The sequence below is a fragment of the Giraffa tippelskirchi genome, chromosome 7, assembly GCF_054371585.1.
Source record: "Giraffa tippelskirchi isolate mGirTip1 chromosome 7, T2T-mGirTip1v1.2.pri, whole genome shotgun sequence".
Lineage (NCBI taxonomy): Eukaryota > Metazoa > Chordata > Mammalia > Artiodactyla > Giraffidae > Giraffa > Giraffa tippelskirchi.
Window position 1 is genome coordinate 46,128,683 of NC_137281.1, and position 17,643 is coordinate 46,146,325.

The window sequence follows — 17,643 nt, forward strand, 5'->3', positions numbered from 1 at the left end:
CAAGCAGGCACCCACCCACTCACCCTGCCCTGCTCTTGAACTTGCGGCCTTCGAATTCCTGCCCTTGTCTCCCACCCCTGCCCTCTCCAGAGGAAAGCCCCCAGCCCTGGACATGAGTCCCAGCCAGCTGTGAAGGGTGGGGAGGGCATGATACCCCTGGTCCAGGCCTTGGTGGGGACATCTCAAGGATGGGACTGTAAAGTCCCCCTCACAGATTAGGTGGAGGTGAATGTGGGTCTCAAGCCAGGCCTGACCGGGTGGGCTTCTGCTGGCCCTCAGGCTGTCTCCTTCCCTGATCAGACAGCTTTCCTGCTGGTGACTCTGGGCCAGTCCTTTAGCCTCTCCCAGCCCATGGCCCTCCATAGAACGAGTGAATGATGGATTCTTCACACAGAAAATCCTGCAGCTCAACAAAAAAAAGGCAGGAGGTCCAGTTAGAAAAATAGCAAAGGCTATGAACAGTCTGTCTTCAGAAGAAGAAACTTTAAAAGCTAATCAGCATAAGAAGTGTCTGAAATCATTTTAAAAATCAAAAAATGCAAAGTAAAACACAAGACAGGAAACCTATGCATTGGACTGGTGAAGATGAGAAGATTGGACAATCCAGAGAACAGTGCTGCCTAGGAGACAGAGCCACACGTGATGTGCAGCGTGCTAGGACAAGATAAATATCAACTGACCCTCTCACCCTACTCCACTCCCAGTTGTAGCCCAAAGTCACAGGAGGCAGGGTGGCCTGCTGGGTGACAAGCCAGTCCACTTGGTGGCTTAAACACAGGACAGCCATTTGCTTTGCTCGTGAAACTCCGTTTCGGCAGGATTCAGTATGGAAGTCGCATCTCTGCCCCCCTCCAGCATCAACTAGGTCAGCTTTCAAGCTGGGGTGACACAAGGTCCAGGGGTTAGGGTCATCTGGAGACTTGCCTACACCTCTGCCATCAGCAAGGGCCTCCTCAGGGCTGTGAGGACAGTCATGTGAGGCCCACATCCATTTCCTGTAATTAACTAGGTGCTATAACAAAACAACAAAAACTGGGGAGCTTAAAACAACAAAAGTTTACTCTCAAAGTCCTAAAGTCTTAAATCAAAGTGTCCACAGAGCCGTGGGCCGGCATAGTGCCAGACAGATCCCTTCCCTTCCTCGTCCAGCTCTGGGGGCTCTTGTAGCCTCTGCCCATGGCAGCAAGTCTCTGTGTCCATCATATGCCTCCTCTTGAAGAGTGTAACCTTCCTCCTCGTAAAGACTCTGTTCTGACTGGGTTTAGGGTCCACCCTCATCCCGTCTGACTTCGTCTTAACTTGATTATATAAGCTCACATTCCCTGGTTCTGTGGAGTTTGAATTCTATCCAGCCCCTCATGCAGCTGTTGGCATCCCCCCAACATGTGACTAGGTTCCAAGAGTGAGCATCTCAAGACAACAAGGCGTTTTTGTGACCAAAGCTAGGAAGCCACACACTGTCATTTTCATTCTGTGTCCTCTATGCAAGGATGGTGCCAAGACCTACCCAGGTTCAAGGGTCCCACCAAAACGGGCCTGCTCCCTGGAGCAGCACACAACAGTCCAGAGCAAGCACCTGCAGCCACTGAGGGCCCAAGTGGAGCAGCAGAGCGGGACACGAAGCAGAACACTGTCCACACATAGGCCTGCACACTGGCAACCATGTCCTCCAAGGGTGTGTCCACCACGTTCAGCGATCGCCTTTGTGGGGGAGGGGCGCCGTGGGCAAGGCCATAGGCAATGCCAGAGTGGCAGGCGCTGTGCACCCACCATAAACCACTGTGAACTGAGGAGAGTAGTAAGCGCAGCTGTTCTTCCTTCACACAAGGATGCACTTGGAGGTGTGGGAAGTCAGATGTCCCTTCAGGGTTGATGCGAGCCCGGAAGGGGCCGTGAGTCAAGTAAACAGTAAGTGAAAGACTCAACGTTCAGCAGTGCTCGGCAAAACACCGCTCGGCTCAGATTCCCTACTTGGTTATGATCTTTTTCTCAAAGTATAGAAATCTCTTCCCCAGTCAGGTCCCACTTGGCCTGGAGAGGTGAGGGTCCCAGAAACCGCGGAGCCTTGCCTGCCCAGGGAGCGAACCCTCTCCCCCATCCCTCCTCCAGTCTTAACGGTGAGTTAGGCAGGAAAACCAGAATAAGGAAATTGGAAGCTGTGGCCCATCTGGGCCTGGATGCCTGGAATCTCTGACCGAGTCAAAGAGGTCCATGTTGCTGTTCTGATTTTTCTTTTGGGAGGCGCGCACGAGGAACTTCCCTGCCCACGAATGGAACCCGGGGCCCCCAGCAGTGTGAGCGCGGAGTCCTAACAAATGGACAACCGGGCTGCTGTTTTAAATCACACGGAAACGCACTTCTGGCGCCCACCTTGAGCGCCCGCCCCGCCCAGCCAGAGGGCGACTCCGCCCTCTCCCCCATATCTAGTCATCCCCACGCGACGAGGAGGGTCCCGCCCCCTTTGGGTAGCCCCGCCCCCAAGGGACGCCCGGGACCCCGACGTGCTCACAAGGAGCCCCGGTTCCTGCTTCCCTGGCGGCCTAGCGTTCCCGAGGGGCCAGCTCTGGCTGTCTGCGCCTGCGGCAGGAGAGCAGCCTGTGCCAGCCTGGGTGGGAGCGCCCGCTGTGCACCCCTCACTCCGCCCCGCTGGCAGTCCAGGTGCGTCGCGTCTGTGCTGCCGGGTCTCGACCAGGCCCCGCCTGGTCGAAGAGACTCCGCCCAGAACGTCAGGGCCAAAGCCGAGGGGCGGAGCCGTCCTCGGCGGAAGCGCGCTGCTGCCTGCTGAGAATCCCGAACTGAGCGGCGGGCGCTCGGCACCGCTGAGGGCAGATAGGTAGGGCGGTGGTCTGCTGGGCAAAAGCAGGTTTCTGCTTGGGAAGGGAGACTCAGCTGGCGCAAATCTCCAGGGAACAGGGTGCTGTGGACACCAGGAGCGCTCAGCTGGGGGTGGGGGTGGGGTACTGTGGACGCAGGCGGGGACTCTCGAGGCGCGGAGCGCGCAGGGAGGGCCTCTGGGTGCTGACACCCTACTCCTGCCCGCCAGCATGGGCAGTAGCTCACTGTCTGAGGACTACCGCCTGTGCCTGGAGCGCGAACTGCGGCGCGGCCGCGCGGGCGTGTGCGGGGATCCGTCGCTGCGGGCCGTGCTCTGGCACATCCTCGTGGAAGACTTCGACCTGCACGGGGCGCTGCAGGATGACGCGCTGGCACTGCTCACCGACGGCCTGTGGGGGCGCGCCGACCTGGCCCCCGCGCTGCGCGGCCTGGCCCGTGCCTTCGAGCTGCTGGAGTTGGCCGCCGTGCACCTGTACCTGCTGCCGTGGAGAAAGGAGTTCACCACCATCAAGGTAGGGCGCCGGGCCGCGTGGAGGTTCCCTGCCCCAGCTACTGGGTGCTGGGCACCGCCCGGACGGGGGCTACCGTTGGGATGAGGGAGTGCAGGTGTCCACAGAGCCTGATGGGTTTCAGAGGGCTCAGTGTGCCAGTGTCCTGGGCGTGTTGGAGCATCTCTTGGCCGAGGTTTCCCTTGTTACTCCTAGGGTTGAGAACACCTGTCTGGGTACCTGCCTTCTCAGGGGATCCTTCCTCTTAAAGCTTGCATCGCTGCCCTAAGAGCGGCCTTGTGGCCTGTTACCATAGAAAGCCTAGGACAGGTGCATGGGAAGGACTTGGCATTCCATGATCACTTATTCCCTCCAGGATGTGGGCTGATACCGTTTGTAGTGGACATGGGGTGGATGTATCTCCTATGAAGTAGGCAGGGTACCCCTGCATGCCCTAGGGGAGCTGGCCTAGACAGGAACCTAGCTCACCCCCCAGCCTGGGTAGAGGCTGTGCCCAGGGCCGGCCTGGCCCCTCCAGGTGAGCTGCCGTCTGGCAGGATGGGGCAGGCTGTCTTGTGCTCTGAGCTAATTCAGAAGAGTGGGAAGATAATGACGTCACCGAGCACGTGGGCGGCTGCCTCCGCTGGTTGTCATGGCAACAGCAGCCTCTCTCAGGGACAGTGAGCTCTGGGGCCCACCGCTCCACGGGGACATCTGCTAGGGCTTTCATTCATCCATTCAGACAAGAGGGCAGGATCCAGCCCCACAGGGGCCAGGAGGAGAATGGGCAGGCATGATCTTGAGATGCTAACTGGTTTCGGTGTTGAGCAGACTTTTATGGGATCTGCTGCTGCTCTCTTCTGGCTGTGGCTTGGGGCAAGAATCCATTTCTTCTTCTGGGAAGTAGACACAAGACTAGGCCAGCATAAGGTCCATTGTTGAGGGGTGAAGGCACAGCCCTGGGTACAATCTTACACACAGTAGCCCCCTCGCCTGCCCCCACCGTGTGTGGCTCTAAGCAGAGTACTCACAGGATCCCAGAGTCATAGATCTGCAGACACATGGGAGACACAAGATCACCATCCTAGGAAACTTTTAGTTCCTCTGCAGTCTGGAGCCTCCAAAAACTACACATTCCATCCATGTGGTGGAAAGCTACACAGCTCTGTCCTAATGGAGAAAGCTCTCAGAAACTGAAAAAGTAGAGCTCGGAATAAGGTGTTTAGGTGGTTACCTGCTCAGAGAAGCAGAAAAACACCTCTATTTTTTGTGTGTTTGCATAACCAGACACTCAGCAGGTACACAGGAAACTAACTAGAGGAGCAAACCCCTACAGGTGCAGGAGGTGGAAAGGACTCATAGGGCCGTGAGATTTCTCAGCATAGGGGCTCTTTAGTTTGTCCTATGATGCCAGTGTAACGGATTAGACTTTTTAAAAAGATTGTGATGCCTAGACCTGCCTCAGCCAATAATATTAGAACCTCAGGGGTGGGCCGAACATCTGTTTTTTTTCTTTTTTTGGCTGCACGGCTTGCGGGATACCAGTTTCTCAACCAGGGACTGAATCTAGTGGAGGGAGTAGAGGAGGACATGGGGTGGATGTGTCTCCTATGAAGTAGGCAGGGGCTGGGGGTACCCCTGCATGCCCTAGGGGAGCTGGCCTAGACAAAAACCTAGCTCACCCCCCTAGCCTGGGTAGAGGCTGTGTCCGGGGCTGCACCACCTGGAAGTGAGCTCATTGGGTCTGTGGGAGGGGAGCTGCCACCAACCGGCCTCCTCCCTTGCAGACATTCTCCGGGGGCTATGTGCACGTGCTAAAGGGCGCACTCTCGGAGGACCTCCTCATCCAGAGCTTCCAGAAGATGGGCTACGTGCGCAGGGACGCCCACCGCCTCATGGTGGCCGCCCTGCCCCCCGCCCGCCAGCTGGTGCAGGTGGCCCTAGGCTGCTTCGCCCTGCGGCTAGAGTGCGAGATCCTGGGTGAAGTGCTGGCGCAGCTGGGCACCAGCATGCTGCCAGCCGAGGAGCTGCTGCAGGCGCGGCGGGCCAGTGTGGACGTGGCCTCCTGCGTGGCCTGGCTGCAGCAGCGACTGGCCCGTGAGGAAGAACCGCCGCCCCTGCCCCGCCGTGGCTCCCCCACCGGGTGCCAGGCCCGGCTGGACCTGTACCGGGACGTGCCGGAGGACGAGGGCTCAGATGAAGCCAGCCTGTACGGGGGGCCCTCGCCCGGCCCCGACTCACCTGCCTCAGAACTGGCCTGCCCGCCTCGGTTCTGGGAGCAGAGCGCCAGACTGTGGGGGGCAGGGGGCAGGCCATGGGAGCCGGCTGAGGCCAGCAGCCCCACCTCCGGGGCCTCAGAAGAGGAGGAGCCCCAGCCCGAAGCCTTCTCCTTCCTCTCACTGCGTAGAGAGTTGCTTAGTCGGCCCGGGGACCTGGCCCCTCCCCACGCCCCTAGGAGCCCTGAGCAGGCCAGCCCCATACCCGTCCCCGAGCCCCCTGGCTACCAGATGCACACTTGCCTGGCCCCGGGAGCCCTGCCCGCCCTCTGCTGCGACACGTGTCGCCAGCTGCACACCGCCCACTGTGCCGCCCTTCCCAGCTGCCACCCCGGCCACAGCCTGCGCACCCTGCGTGGGAACAGCCAGCGGCGTCTGTGGCTGCAGCGAGCCCAGGTGGACGCCCTGCTCTACGACAGCCCCTCGGCTGGGCCCTAGACCCACCTGGCCCCAGGTCAAGGGCTCTCCGGAGAAACTCCGTGGTGCTTTTCTGGGGCTTGTCCCGCCTCAGGCCCCGCCCACTGGCCACCCTGCTCCTCCTGCCATGTGGAGTCTCTTCCCTACCAGCTGAGGTGAGGGCTCACCCTCCATGGACAGCTCCCCGCTGGTCCCACCCCCCCACTCTGGAAGGCAGGGTGGGAGACTTCAAAGGCTGCCCACCCCAGATCCAGTGATAATGGCGCACAGCTGCCAGCAGCCACCCCCAGCTCACTGGGCTGGGGGTGCTCTGCCCACCAGGACTCCTGGGGCAGGTGCCAGTCTTCTGTGTGGCCTCTGCTCAATGGTGCCCCCACCCCAGGCCGTCTGCCCCCCTCCCCCACACCTGTCACGTAACACAAATCACAACCTCCAAGTACATTAAAAGACACTGGCTCCAACTGCATCTGAGGCAAGCGTTTATCTCTCAGAGGCCCAACCGCCCCCATTCCCCATGGGCCTCGGGGGGGAGTGGGCACAGGGCACAGCCCAAGGCTCTCTAGGGGTCTCAGAGCAGCTCAGACTCAGTCCACATCTCCAACCCTCCTCCCCTCTCTGAGTCCGGCCAGCCCCCCAGGGGGGTCACCTTGGCCTCTCCATTCCAGGCAGAGCCTGGGGATCAACTGGGGACAAAAGTGACCATACGAGGTCTGCTTGTCCCAAGCCAGCAACACCCACTGAGACGGGCTCAGCCGGATTTCCTCCTGGGAACCGAGGGTCTGAGGCCTGGCCACGGGTGGAACCCAGCCTAGCCACAACGCGGCATCACAGCCCGGTGGGCCAGCCTCTGGGTAGCTGGGCCCTCAGAGTGTACCACTGGCATCACCTCCAAGGTCCACACTTTGTTGTCCCAGGGCAGAGGCACAGGAGGCGGCATGCTCAGCTGGAGCATCTCCACCCGTCAGGGTCTGCAGCGCCGGCTCTGGCTCTCAGTGCCCAAGGACGTAGCCGGAGTGGCACGCTTGTTACGGTGGTGGGGGAAGGTGGGCATGAGCTCCGGCTCGCAGGCTGGGGATGGGGAACGGATTGCATCAGCCCTGAGTGAGGGAGGGGCCCCACACCACCCTCTGCTCCCCTCCTGAGCCTCCCAACGTGGCCCAAAACAAGCTCCTACCCGCCTGGGCCCCACCGCCCACCTGCCCTAACCCCCACCCTAGACAAGGGCCCCCAACCAGGTGCCAGCGGGGAAGACTCACGCAGGGGCTTCTCCTTGAAGTAGGAGCTCTCCAGGCAGTCACCGGCTGTCGCCCTGGAGAGGAGACCTTGCTGTTTACAGGGCCCAGGCCCAGCCGGGCTTGTCTCCCTCACAGCTGCCCTGCAGAGCCCCACCTGGGTTCCCTCCCACACAACAGAAAGCTGGGTAAACCGACAGAACCCCAGAAAGGCCGGCCTGACTCATGCATGTGTGGGGCCCTCTCAGCACCTTTTCTTAGGGTCGTACATGAAGAGGAGGTTCATCAGGCGCAGGCCGGCCTCTGAGAGCCACGGGAACTTATGCTTCAGGTTGTTGTAGGGCTGCTTCCGCAGGCTGTACTGGCTGGCCAGCGGCAGCTGAGAGAAGCCCTGTGGGGAGGGGCCAGTAAAGGCCAGCAGCAGGCAGGGGCAGGAGGGAGGAGGATGGGGCTGGCACTCACCGGCCAGATGTTCTCACTGGGGGTCCCCAGCAGCTGCACGATCAGGTCCACCTGGTGGATCTCGGAAGTGCCAGGGAGAAGGGGCTTATGGGCCAGCAGCTCAGCCAGGATGCAGCCCACCGCCCTGCAGAGGAGTGCAGGATCTCCTCTCAGCTCCTCGGCTCCGCCTGGACCAGTCCTCCAGCTGCTGGGGCGGAGGCTGGGGGCAGAGCTTGGAGGAGGTTGTGATGGGATGACCACTGGGGTCTCTAGCTGAGCCACGTGACCTGGCCTCAGCAGGCCTCTTATGGCCACGAGGGCAGGTCCTCAGTGATGGGGCTGTCTCCCTCTGTGCCTCTCAGGACCCCAGGCATAGGCCCATCTTCCTGGGAGCTGGTGAGACCCCAACCCCACAGTGCCCACCCCCCTCCCCAGGTCCCACAAGACCACCCCACTGTCCCCGAGGCCTGGGAGCAGCGTCCACCTCTCACCACATGTCGATGCTGGTAGTCTGCGTGGTGGTTCCCAGCAGCAGTTCAGGGGCTCGGTACCTGCGAACAGAAGCCGCTGCTTTGCATCTGGCAGTTTCTCTCCTCCAGCCTGGCCTCCACAGGGCACCCACCGGCCACCACCCTGCCTGAGAGCCAGAGACGGTCTGGGATGAGGAAGCATGAACCCAGCCAAGGCTGTCCCTTCCACGAAAGCTCGACAAACATGCTGCTATCACTGGATGACCCCTGAGTGCTGCAGTGTCCTATGCTGGCCCTTCTACATGGGTCAGGGTGAGTGACACACAGCAGAATGCAGCCTGCCCTGAACCACACCCCGTTTTGCTTCAAAATGTAAAGTGAGAAGTAACTGCAGAAACCTGCGCTGTTCCCATGCTCCAGTGGCGAAGCCACCTCCCCTCTGAGCAGCTCAGAGCCAGCTGTGGGGGGGGCTGCCTCAGGACAGAACAGCACCCCATCTGGATGGGGAGGTCCCTCCCCGTGACAGCACTGCTCTTGCTTGGCAGCTGAAAGACCTCCAAGATGCTCTGGCCACTTCAGCATGACCCACCCACACCCACCCAAACTTCCCCTGGTCTCCAGGGACTTACCAGAGTGTGACCACCTTGGGAGTCATTGGCTTCACTGGGATGCCATAGGCCCGGGCCAGACCAAAATCCGCTGAGATGGAGGCAGAGGGATGGGAGGGAGTGTCACCCAGGGAAGGCTGACCACTGCCACCTGGAGCCAGTGTGTAGTGTGCAGGGAGCTTCCGGAGACCAGCCTGCCACCCCAGTGCAGGGGCGCTCACGGACCCCATCACAGAGGCAGCACCTGCACCCACCTGTCTTCACGCAGCCCTTATCCGTCATGAGCAAGTTAGAGACCTTCAGATCCCTATGACAGAAAGACAACACCAGTGGTTCCCAGAAACCCACGTGCAGGAACAAGGTTGTCACCGCTGCAGCAACACTCAGAACGCTTCCCCACACATCTCATCCTGTTCGTACTTTTTACGAGGAGGAGCACAGGTAGTGCAAGGTCATTTGGTAGCTGGAAACAGCAGAGAGCTCCCAGTGACTTCCTGAGGGGTGGAGTTCTGCCCCTGGTCCCCCCAGGGCCGCACAAGCCACCCTGCACAGGGAGTCCAGGTCCCTCCCTGGCCATCTGCCTGGCAGAGGGGAAAACAGGTACTATCCTGTCCCGCCATCCCCCAGGACCAGTTACAGGTACTCCACTGCCTTGAGGCTGCTCTACTCCTCCCCTGCATGTTGGTGCTGAGTCAGTCTGGCGGACACCCCGCCCTCACGCCACAAGCCCCGCCCACCTGTGGATGATGAAGTTCCGGTGCAGGTACTGGAGGCCCCGGAGCACCTGCAGCACGATGCACTTGACCTGCAGAAGGCCAGGGGGCCTGCTTTTGGCACAATGTGCCTAACACGGGCTTGGGAAGCCCCCCACCTGAGCTCCCCCACTCCCGGCCACCCCAGCCCCTGCCTCCAACCTGGGCCTCAGAGAAGGGTGTTGGCATGTTCTCTAGAAGGCTGGCCAGGTCTTGCTCACAGTAACCCATCACCAGGAAGATGCTAAAGTAAGAGGGAGAAACGCATGCCACCTCCCACCTCCTCCCAGGTGAGCCACGGGATTGTCCTGGGAAGCAGGGAGGGGGCTGGGCAGGGCCTAACATGGGGGCAGCAAGCAGACCGCTCACCTCTCCAAATGGTTCCCCACAACCACCTCCTTCAGCTCCACAATGTTGGGATGGCGGAGGCGAAGCAGCAGTGTGATCTCTCGAAGACTGCTGATGGGGACCCCTGCAACCAGCCTGGCCTTGGTGACCCCACCTCTGCAGCTGGCCCAGGTTCAGTGACCCCACCCCTGCAGACAGGGAACCCTGACAGCCAGCTGCCTCAGTGACTCCCAGCCCTACCTGGTAGAACTCTGCCTGCTACCTCAAGAAGAGGCAAGGCCATTCAAACCAACACCTTTAATCCTCTCCTCCTCCATCAAACACAAGCAGCTCTCTGTACTGACCACTGTGTATGGCAGCCAGCCCCCAGTGAGCACAGCACAGCCCTGCCCGCACAGGCGGCCAAGGGGCAGTCAGCAGGGGTGCAAGCAGCACACAGGGGCTACCTGCCCAGTCTTCAGTGGGAAAGCCCTGGGGAGGGTGACGCTGAGCTGAGACAGAAGAGGAGGCAGAGTCAGCCAGCAGGAGGGAGAAGACAGATGAAGGGGATGAACTGCACACGGCTCAGGGGAGCTGAGGCTAGGGTTTGGAGGAGGGGTGATGAGCTGGAGAAGTCCAGGGTAGACAGGCAGGGCCAGACTGCAGCCCCCTAGAGACCAGCCTCCTTTGACCGTCATGTAGGCGCCACTCAGGGAGCTCAGGCAACTTGCATCTTCCTATCCCCTCCCACTTGAGCACAAGTGGTGCAGCGGCCCCTCCCAGCTCACCATCCTTCTCCTTATCCATCCGCACTTTCTTCAGGGCGACAATCTCATCCGTGTGGGTATCCCGGGCCCGATCTGGAAGGGAAGCGCCTCCACAGTAGGATCCAGGCCCACCCCCTGCCCTCCTGCCACGTGGGGGCACCCTTGCTTTTCTTCCTTGACTGCTGGTACCCTGTGCAAACAATACTCCAAAGCTGGGAGACAGGTGCTCCCTGGGGAGTCCCCTGGTTTGAGCAGATAGCAGGCCCAAGGCTAGAAGAGACTCCCTGAACGTTTCCTTCTTGGGGCCGGAGTGCAGACGACTGCTTTGTGTTCTGTGGTTTCTGTGTTCTAACAGCAAATAATGTCCTTATCGTGAAAAAAGCAGCCTTATCTTTTTGAAGCTGCTTCCCAGAGCACTATGGGGATTTGTGCAGCTTCCACACCAAGGCAGGGTGATGCACACCAATGCCCCAGTGGCTGTGGCTGCACCTCTGGCCACTGTCCACGGTGCTACACTTGATGGTGTGATAGTGACCTCCACTCACAGGGACACATGAACAACCTGATGCTTCCACTCACTCAGTCGTGGTGTGAAATTGACAGCAATTATACCAAGGATTAAAGGTCACCTGCACTCTCCTTCCAGCCCTGACACGGCTGCTGCCGGGACAGTCCCTGGGTCCCAGGCCTGCCACTGTAGCCACTCACACACGATGCCGTAGGTGCCTTCCCCAATCCGATTGAGCTTCTCAAACTCCTTCACGCTCCGGCACCGTCCCAGCTGAAAGAGAGAGGTGCTGGCAGTGAGGGGATCTGGCAGCTAAGGGAACCAGAGATGGATACTGACACTTAAGCTGTTCCAAAGAGCCAGCGCCTGTCCTGGGCACCAAACAGAGGGGCACCCACACACTTGGGTTTGCAGGTGAGAAAATGGGGTGATGATACTGGCCAGACACTTTGAAAGTGAAATCAAAGTTGGTCCAACCACTCCCTTTCAATCCCATGGTCCAGATGTGTGCTGCCTAAAAAGAGTAACGACCAGCCACATTTGGTTAAAATTGACTAAAATGAAACTAAAAGTTCATTTCTTCAGCTGCATGAGCCATGTGAATACTCAATGGCCCCATGCAGTTCATGGTGACCACAGTGGACAATTCAGAAGACAGAACATTTTCATCATCACAGAAAGTCCACTTGAGCAGCAATGGTCTAAACTATGCTCTGGGCAATTCCCCGGTGGTCCAGTGGTTAGAACTCTGCACTCTCAATGCTGAGGGTGAGGGTTGATCTCAGATCAGGGATCTGAAATCCCACAGGCTGAGCAGTGTGACCATAAATAAATAAATAAACAAAGCTATGGACATGAAAAAGCTTGAAGACCTTCACAAAGCATCTACCAAACACAGTGGCAGAAACTGTCTCCAACATCCATACATTACTTCTTCCTCTGCATTATGAAACAATGCCGGGGGAACATGGCAACCCAGATGGAGGCCGGAGTTCCCAGCCTCCCTTGCAGCTAGGTGTAACCATGTGACTAAATTCTGACCAGTGCAATGTGCACAGAGGGACAAGTACCACTTCCTGATCAAAGGAAGCTGGTTGCCCCTCACTCCTTTCTGCCTCCTGAGGCAGGCTAGGATTTGGTGGAGCAAAAACAGACAACCTGAGTGCCTGGCACACCTGTGTGATGTTAGGGGCACCAGAAATAAAAGTCCTGTCCTTGAAGCACTGTATTTTGGGGTCTCCAAGTTCTAGCAGAGCCTGTACCCTAATACACCTTCATCTGTAGCACATCCCCGTGGGTCGGACGACATGTGGCAAGTTTCAGGTTCTAAACTGCCCCTCTCTGGACTCTCTCTCTGCCTCTATTTACCTTGCCCTCCATCTTGGGAAACCAAGTCAGGGTCACCTGGCCCCGAATGAACCCCTTCCCTCATCCCATCCCAACCTAATTGCTTCCCTCTTTCCCTCTCTCTGTGCGGAACCCCTGGTGCTTCCTGTACACACTGCATTTGACAGTATTTTGCTCCTGCTGCTCCCTAGGTCTAGCAAGTCCACCTGCCTCATCTCTGCATCCAAAACCCAGTCACACTTCCCTGCCCAGCAGAAATCCTACCCCTTCTCAAAACTGCTTCTTGAGCCCCAGCTAAAAACATTTCTTTCTCTGCAAAATCCCCTGACACTTTTGTCTTGCAGCACTTACTTTTGCGCACTTTGCACTGTCCTCCTCTGGGTATGCCTTAACTGAGAGCTGTTGCTGCGTTTCGGTGACCATCCCCAAAGGGGAACGCTCAAGGCTGGCTCCTGCGCTCACTCAGTCTGTTACCGTTCTTACTGGACACTGACGCGGCCTCGCACAGCACCAGCAAGTAGTCAAAACCACCCCCCACCAGGGATCACACCTGCCCCTGCATGAGCTGTCTACCTTAGTAAAACCACTCGAAGCCCCTAAGCTTCACCCTTCTCACCTCTACGAAGGGTCCTCGAAAGGACTAAGTGATAGGGACACACGGAGAGGCCCCGCACGGAGCAAGGCACAAGCGGAGCGGCCGGGCCACAGACGGGGCCCCGCCCGGTGCACCCACAGGCCAGTAGGAGACACGCCTCCAACACTTCCCACGACTATTCTCCCCTGACATGAGGCGCCCGTGCCGGACGCAAAACTAAGAATCGCCCGCGCTGCAGCGCGCTCTTGCCGAGGAGGCCGCCGACCTAGCCGGCCAGTCCCTGGCGCTGACGCGACCCCCCGAGAACCGCCGGGTTGCCGTTCCCGCTGCTGCCGGAAACCTGGCGCTTTAGCGCGACGCTGAGGGCCCTAATACGTTTCACCCCCGCCCTGCCGCTAGCGAGGAGAGAGCTACCAGAGCAGGCCCTCTCCGTACCCTGTGCTCCGGAGGCACCGTGAAGAAGCCTTCTTTACGGACACACTTCAGACGAATCTGCTCCGGCTCTGGCTCCCCCATGCCGAGAGCAGCCCCTCGAGCTTCCCATCTGCGCAAGCGCAGACCAGGGTTCCTCTGCACAGGCGCATAGCCTACTTCCGGGGCGTCGCCTCCTTAGCAACAGTTACGAAGGAAACCTCCCCCAAATCTCAGAGAACAACCTGTTTCTTTCTTTTTTTTTTTTTTAAATATTTCTTTATTCATTTGGCTGCACCAGGTCTTAGTCGCAAGGCATAGATTCGTCAATCTTTGTTGTGGTATACAGGATGTTTAATTTCAGCATGTGGGATTTAGTTCCCTGACCAGGGATCAAACTCAGGCCCCCTGCATTGAGAGTGCAGAATCGTTGCCTCTGGACCACCAGGGAAGTCCTACGAAGCGCTCAGACTACCAAGATTCTAGCTTTATTTTAAAATACGGTGGCTCAGAACATAAAGAATCTCCCTGCCATGCAGGAGACCCTGGTTCGGTCCCTGGATTGGGAAGATCCCCTGGAGAAGGATATGGCAACCCTCTCCAGTATTCTTGCCTGGAGAATTCTATGGACAAAGAAGCCTGACAGGCTACAGTCTATACAGTCCATGGGGTCGCAAAGAGTCGGACACGACTGAGGGACACACACACACACGCATGTGACCGCGCTGGCGTGCTGGGTAATGGCCACTGGAGGAGGAGGAGGTGTGGGGGCTTGCGATGGCTCCTGGGGGTGCGGGGTGGGTGGCTTGAGGGGGCGGGAATCTGTGGTGTCCTCCCGGCAGTGGGAGCTGTGCTTTAGAGCTCTCCCTTGGAGCACTAGAGGGCCAACCCAGAGCCACGAAGAGAAAGGCTTGGCAGAGCCAGGGGTATTGAGAGTAGAGGGCGCGTCTGAGAGATGTGGAAATAACTGACAGAACGCAGAGACGGACGGACTTTGGAATTAATGGGACCCCTAACACATCCCTGTTGAGCACCCATTACGTGCTTGCCCATGTCTGAGTCTAACCTAGGACACCTTACATTCTCACTGGAAGCAGTAAACAAGGTAAGTCATGTACACGGCCTGCTCAGGAGGAACTACACTGTAAATACTAAAATACTACTAATGTAAGTGAAGGACATTTGATAATTTTGAACGGAAATAATGAGTCAAAATGATATAAACTAGTTACCACATTCATTTCATTCTGGTTGTTTTTTAATTCTGATAAGATAAACTTATAGCTAATAGTGAGATTAGAATTAATGCCATAGTAAATATAGCTTTGGAGGCTTCCCAGGTGGCTCAGTGGATATGCCAATGCAGGAGATGCAGGTTCGATCCCTGGGTTGGGAAGATCCCTGGAGAAGGACATGGCAACCCACTCCAGTATTCTTGCCTGGGAAATCCCATGGACAGAAGAACCTGGTGGGCTACAGTCCTTGGGGTCACAAAAGAGTCAGATATGGCTAAGCGGCTAAACAAGTTTTTGGATTATTTGCTTGAGATGCTTGGGGCAGGGGTAGGAGGGCAATTTCTAGGTCAAATGATAGAAAGGCAACAGCTACTAGAAATTTTATGAAGAAGCATGCTGACCCTCTGTGATCAAATTCACCTTCATATGGGCTTGATCTTTCTGTATAAATATTTAGTCGTGGCAGTCAGACTGCATAAATAAAAGTACTAAATAAATACAAACGAGTATATTGACAATGTGTTAGTACACAATGTCAATATGAGATGTCTGTTTTCCTGGTTATATCAAAACTCATTGACTGGAAGTCACTTGTACTATTTACTACTAAAAAGATATGATCCTCCTCAATAGACAAAGACAGAGACCCCCTGTATGCAGCCTGCTGATCATTCCAGGAATGAAGAAAGCTGACACACACAGTCACCAGACTAAACATGTGAGCTCAGACAGGGCAGGACACTCTCCAGCCAACCCGGAGAAGAGTGGACTCTGACCTCAGGGCTGCTGATGAGGATGGGACACCTGAGGCTGTGAGTCCCTGAATGGCCCCTCCCCACCGGAAGCCCTCAAACACAGCCAGAAAGAGGGGAAGTTGTCAGCTCAACTCACCTTCCCCCCAGGGTGGCTCTGACAGAGCCAGCGTTCCAAGTGCTGGGGCTGCATCCACATTTTCCGTATCACGTGGTACTCAAGCTAAGAGCCCTTCTCTGTTCTGGGTCCTGACACCTCAGAGTCCCATCTTTGGTTCAGGGGTGGGTACACCTCCTTCACTCCACTGCTGGGTGCTTGTGCCACGCCCCTTTGGTCCTGAATGGGAAGGGTTCAGTTCAGAACTGCAAGAGATGCTGCCTGCTACCTCTCCATCGAGATATGCAGCCAGCCAGTTCCAGCAGGGCTAATCTCATGATCACCCCACGTTCACTCTCGGAGCAGAGTCACTCTTGCCCTCTGCCAAGCTGCCTGCCAGTCTCAACGAGCTGAGGGAACCTTGCTGACTGAAGTGGCAACTGCAGGTTTTCACAGGATGGGGCGACCCTTCCACCATCACCACTGAGACGCTGCACAGGGAGGGACCCATGGCTGCTGGGGTGCCTGTTTATTCTGTGGTCTGTATGTTATAGGCGTCTACTGTGCTGGGGTTTCTCTGTCGGGAGTAGGGACCCTGCTCAGCCCGTTCCCGAATGGTTTTCTGTTCCTGCATTCCCATGGAACCATAGCTGATCACAGTCTCTTTTGAGGGTGTGGTGATGATGATCTGTGGGATGGCAAACTTCTTCTTTTCTGGATTTACATCAGCTTTCTCTAGAAGGAAGAAAACATCCAAGCATTTCGTAAGTCTGTGGGAAAAATAAAACTAAAACAGAGGACGTCTGTGTTAGGGCCAGAGCAAAGCAATTAGGTTTGTGGCTCAGGAAAAGAAATGAGGGAGGTTGAAAGCAGTCAGAACCGTAAGTGAACATTCCAAAGCTTAAACCAAGTAACCACTCAGACACGCAGGTGGTGAATCCTGGAGGCGCCCCCTCCATGAGGAGAACAGGAGAAGCACCCCCACCATCCTGTGGAGAGCGTGAGCTGTGGGGTGGCCCAGAGACAGACGCAGGAGAGATACCTGGAAGAGGCAGGGTCTTTCCCAGAGGTGAAGGTTCAGACACAGTTTCCATAGGATTCTAAATGGGGTGGAAGCTTTCCATATAGAACAACAGTGGGGGTGCTATAGAACTGGGGGCCACAGCGTTTCCTCAAACTTGTTACAATCTCCAGCAATGCACAGGGTATGTGAACCACTACCAAATGCTACAAGCTTAAATGCAGAAGCTCCTTACTGCTTCCACCCTTCACCTCCTGGCTTGCTTCCTGGAAGTCACCAGTTTGGGGCTCCTCCACTTGGGCCTCTGTTCAGCCCTACAGAGAGGTCTTTGTGTCCCGTGTGCACACATGTGTCCTGAACAGAATTAGGAGACATCATCACCTGCTTGTTCCTCATTTAACATCTCAGGAACTCAGCCACCTGGAAGAGGAGCAGCAGCCCATTCTGTGCCAGACATTGCTCTGAGCCCTGGAATAGCGACCCGCACGTTTCTGAGGTGGGTCCTTTTAACACCTATGTTTTACAAAAGGAACTGAGGCACAAGGCAGTGCTGCCACCTGCCCAGGGCTGGCAGCCGAGGAAGATGCTGCCGCCCTGACATCCAGTGCCACACGCACAGCTTCCGTGGTTCTAGCCATGGCCGAGGGGCCCACGCCTGCATTCAGCTCAAGAGTATCCTTTCTTCTCCTTTTTATCATAAGTCAATGTGCATTTCATCACATTTTGAATTAAAATTAAGATCATTTCTTCATATCGATTTACACAAACTTTTTTACCTATTGTGGTTTAGTTGCTAAGTCGTGTCCAACTCTTGCAATGCCGTGGACTGTAGCCTGCCAGGCTCCTCTGTCCATGAGATTCTCCAGGCAAGAATACTGGAGTGGGTTGCCATTTCCTTTTCCAGGGGATTTTCCCAGCCCAGGAATTGAATTTGCCTTGCATTGCAGGCAGATTCTTTACCAACTGAGCTATGTTACATATTAAGACTACTTAATGGATTACATTTCACTTAAAAATAATCCAAGTTGGTTAAAAGCTACATATGGAATGCTGCTTCTTGCAGA

At 56.8% G+C, this 17,643-nt stretch overlaps 2 protein-coding genes and 1 long non-coding RNA gene across 9 annotated transcripts; 1 reads left to right on the forward strand and 2 right to left on the reverse strand.

The window, feature by feature from the left end:
* Positions 1-1,041: 1,041 nt before the first annotated feature.
* LOC145513045 (uncharacterized) lies at positions 1,042-3,915 on the reverse strand. Its single transcript, XR_014059075.1, has 2 exons — positions 3,715-3,915; positions 1,042-3,535 (listed from the first exon to the last, which is right to left on the reverse strand). It is a non-coding gene; the product is annotated as an uncharacterized LOC145513045 (long non-coding RNA).
* On the forward strand, positions 2,771-6,482 carry SPATA2L (spermatogenesis associated 2 like). The gene is made up of 3 exons (XM_081508121.1): positions 2,771-2,833; positions 3,044-3,347; positions 5,111-6,482. Exons 2-3 carry the CDS (start codon positions 3,045-3,047, stop codon positions 6,035-6,037), a joined length of 1,230 nt encoding a protein of 409 aa, XP_081364247.1. The 5' UTR covers positions 2,771-2,833; position 3,044; the 3' UTR covers positions 6,038-6,482.
* On the reverse strand, positions 6,479-13,617 carry CDK10 (cyclin dependent kinase 10). Of its 7 annotated transcripts, none has more exons than XM_081508124.1 (13): positions 13,499-13,617; positions 11,322-11,394; positions 10,635-10,706; positions 9,889-9,991; positions 9,682-9,763; positions 9,505-9,572; positions 9,022-9,074; positions 8,789-8,858; positions 8,181-8,240; positions 7,711-7,834; positions 7,518-7,639; positions 7,273-7,325; positions 6,479-7,084 (listed from the first exon to the last, which is right to left on the reverse strand). In XM_081508124.1, exons 1-13 carry the CDS (start codon positions 13,577-13,579, stop codon positions 6,978-6,980), a joined length of 1,068 nt encoding a protein of 355 aa, XP_081364250.1. In that variant the 5' UTR covers positions 13,580-13,617; the 3' UTR covers positions 6,479-6,977. The 7 variants fall into 7 exon arrangements, with proteins under 7 accessions (XP_081364250.1, XP_081364249.1, XP_081364248.1 ...); XM_081508123.1 differs by having other exon boundaries at positions 7,500-7,639; XM_081508122.1 differs by having other exon boundaries at positions 7,500-7,639; positions 7,711-7,921.
* Positions 13,618-17,643: the final 4,026 nt, after the last annotated feature.

Coding starts and splice junctions, on each gene's coding strand:
- SPATA2L (XM_081508121.1), top strand. CDS start 3,045: ATGGGCAGTAGCTCACTGTCTGAGGACTACCGCCTGTGCCTGGAGCGC. Junction 3,348..5,110: donor AGGAGTTCACCACCATCAAG/GTAGGGCGCCGG, acceptor CCTCCCTTGCAG/ACATTCTCCGGGGGCTATGT.
- CDK10 (XM_081508122.1), bottom strand. CDS start 13,579: ATGGGGGAGCCAGAGCCGGAGCAGATTCGTCTGAAGTGTGTCCGTAAA. Junction 9,992..10,634: donor GATGGATAAGGAGAAGGATG/GTGAGCTGGGAG, acceptor GGCTGGTTGCAG/GGGTCCCCATCAGCAGTCTT. Junction 7,085..7,272: donor CTTCAAGGAGAAGCCCCTGC/GTGAGTCTTCCC, acceptor CCCCATCCCCAG/CCTGCGAGCCGGAGCTCATG.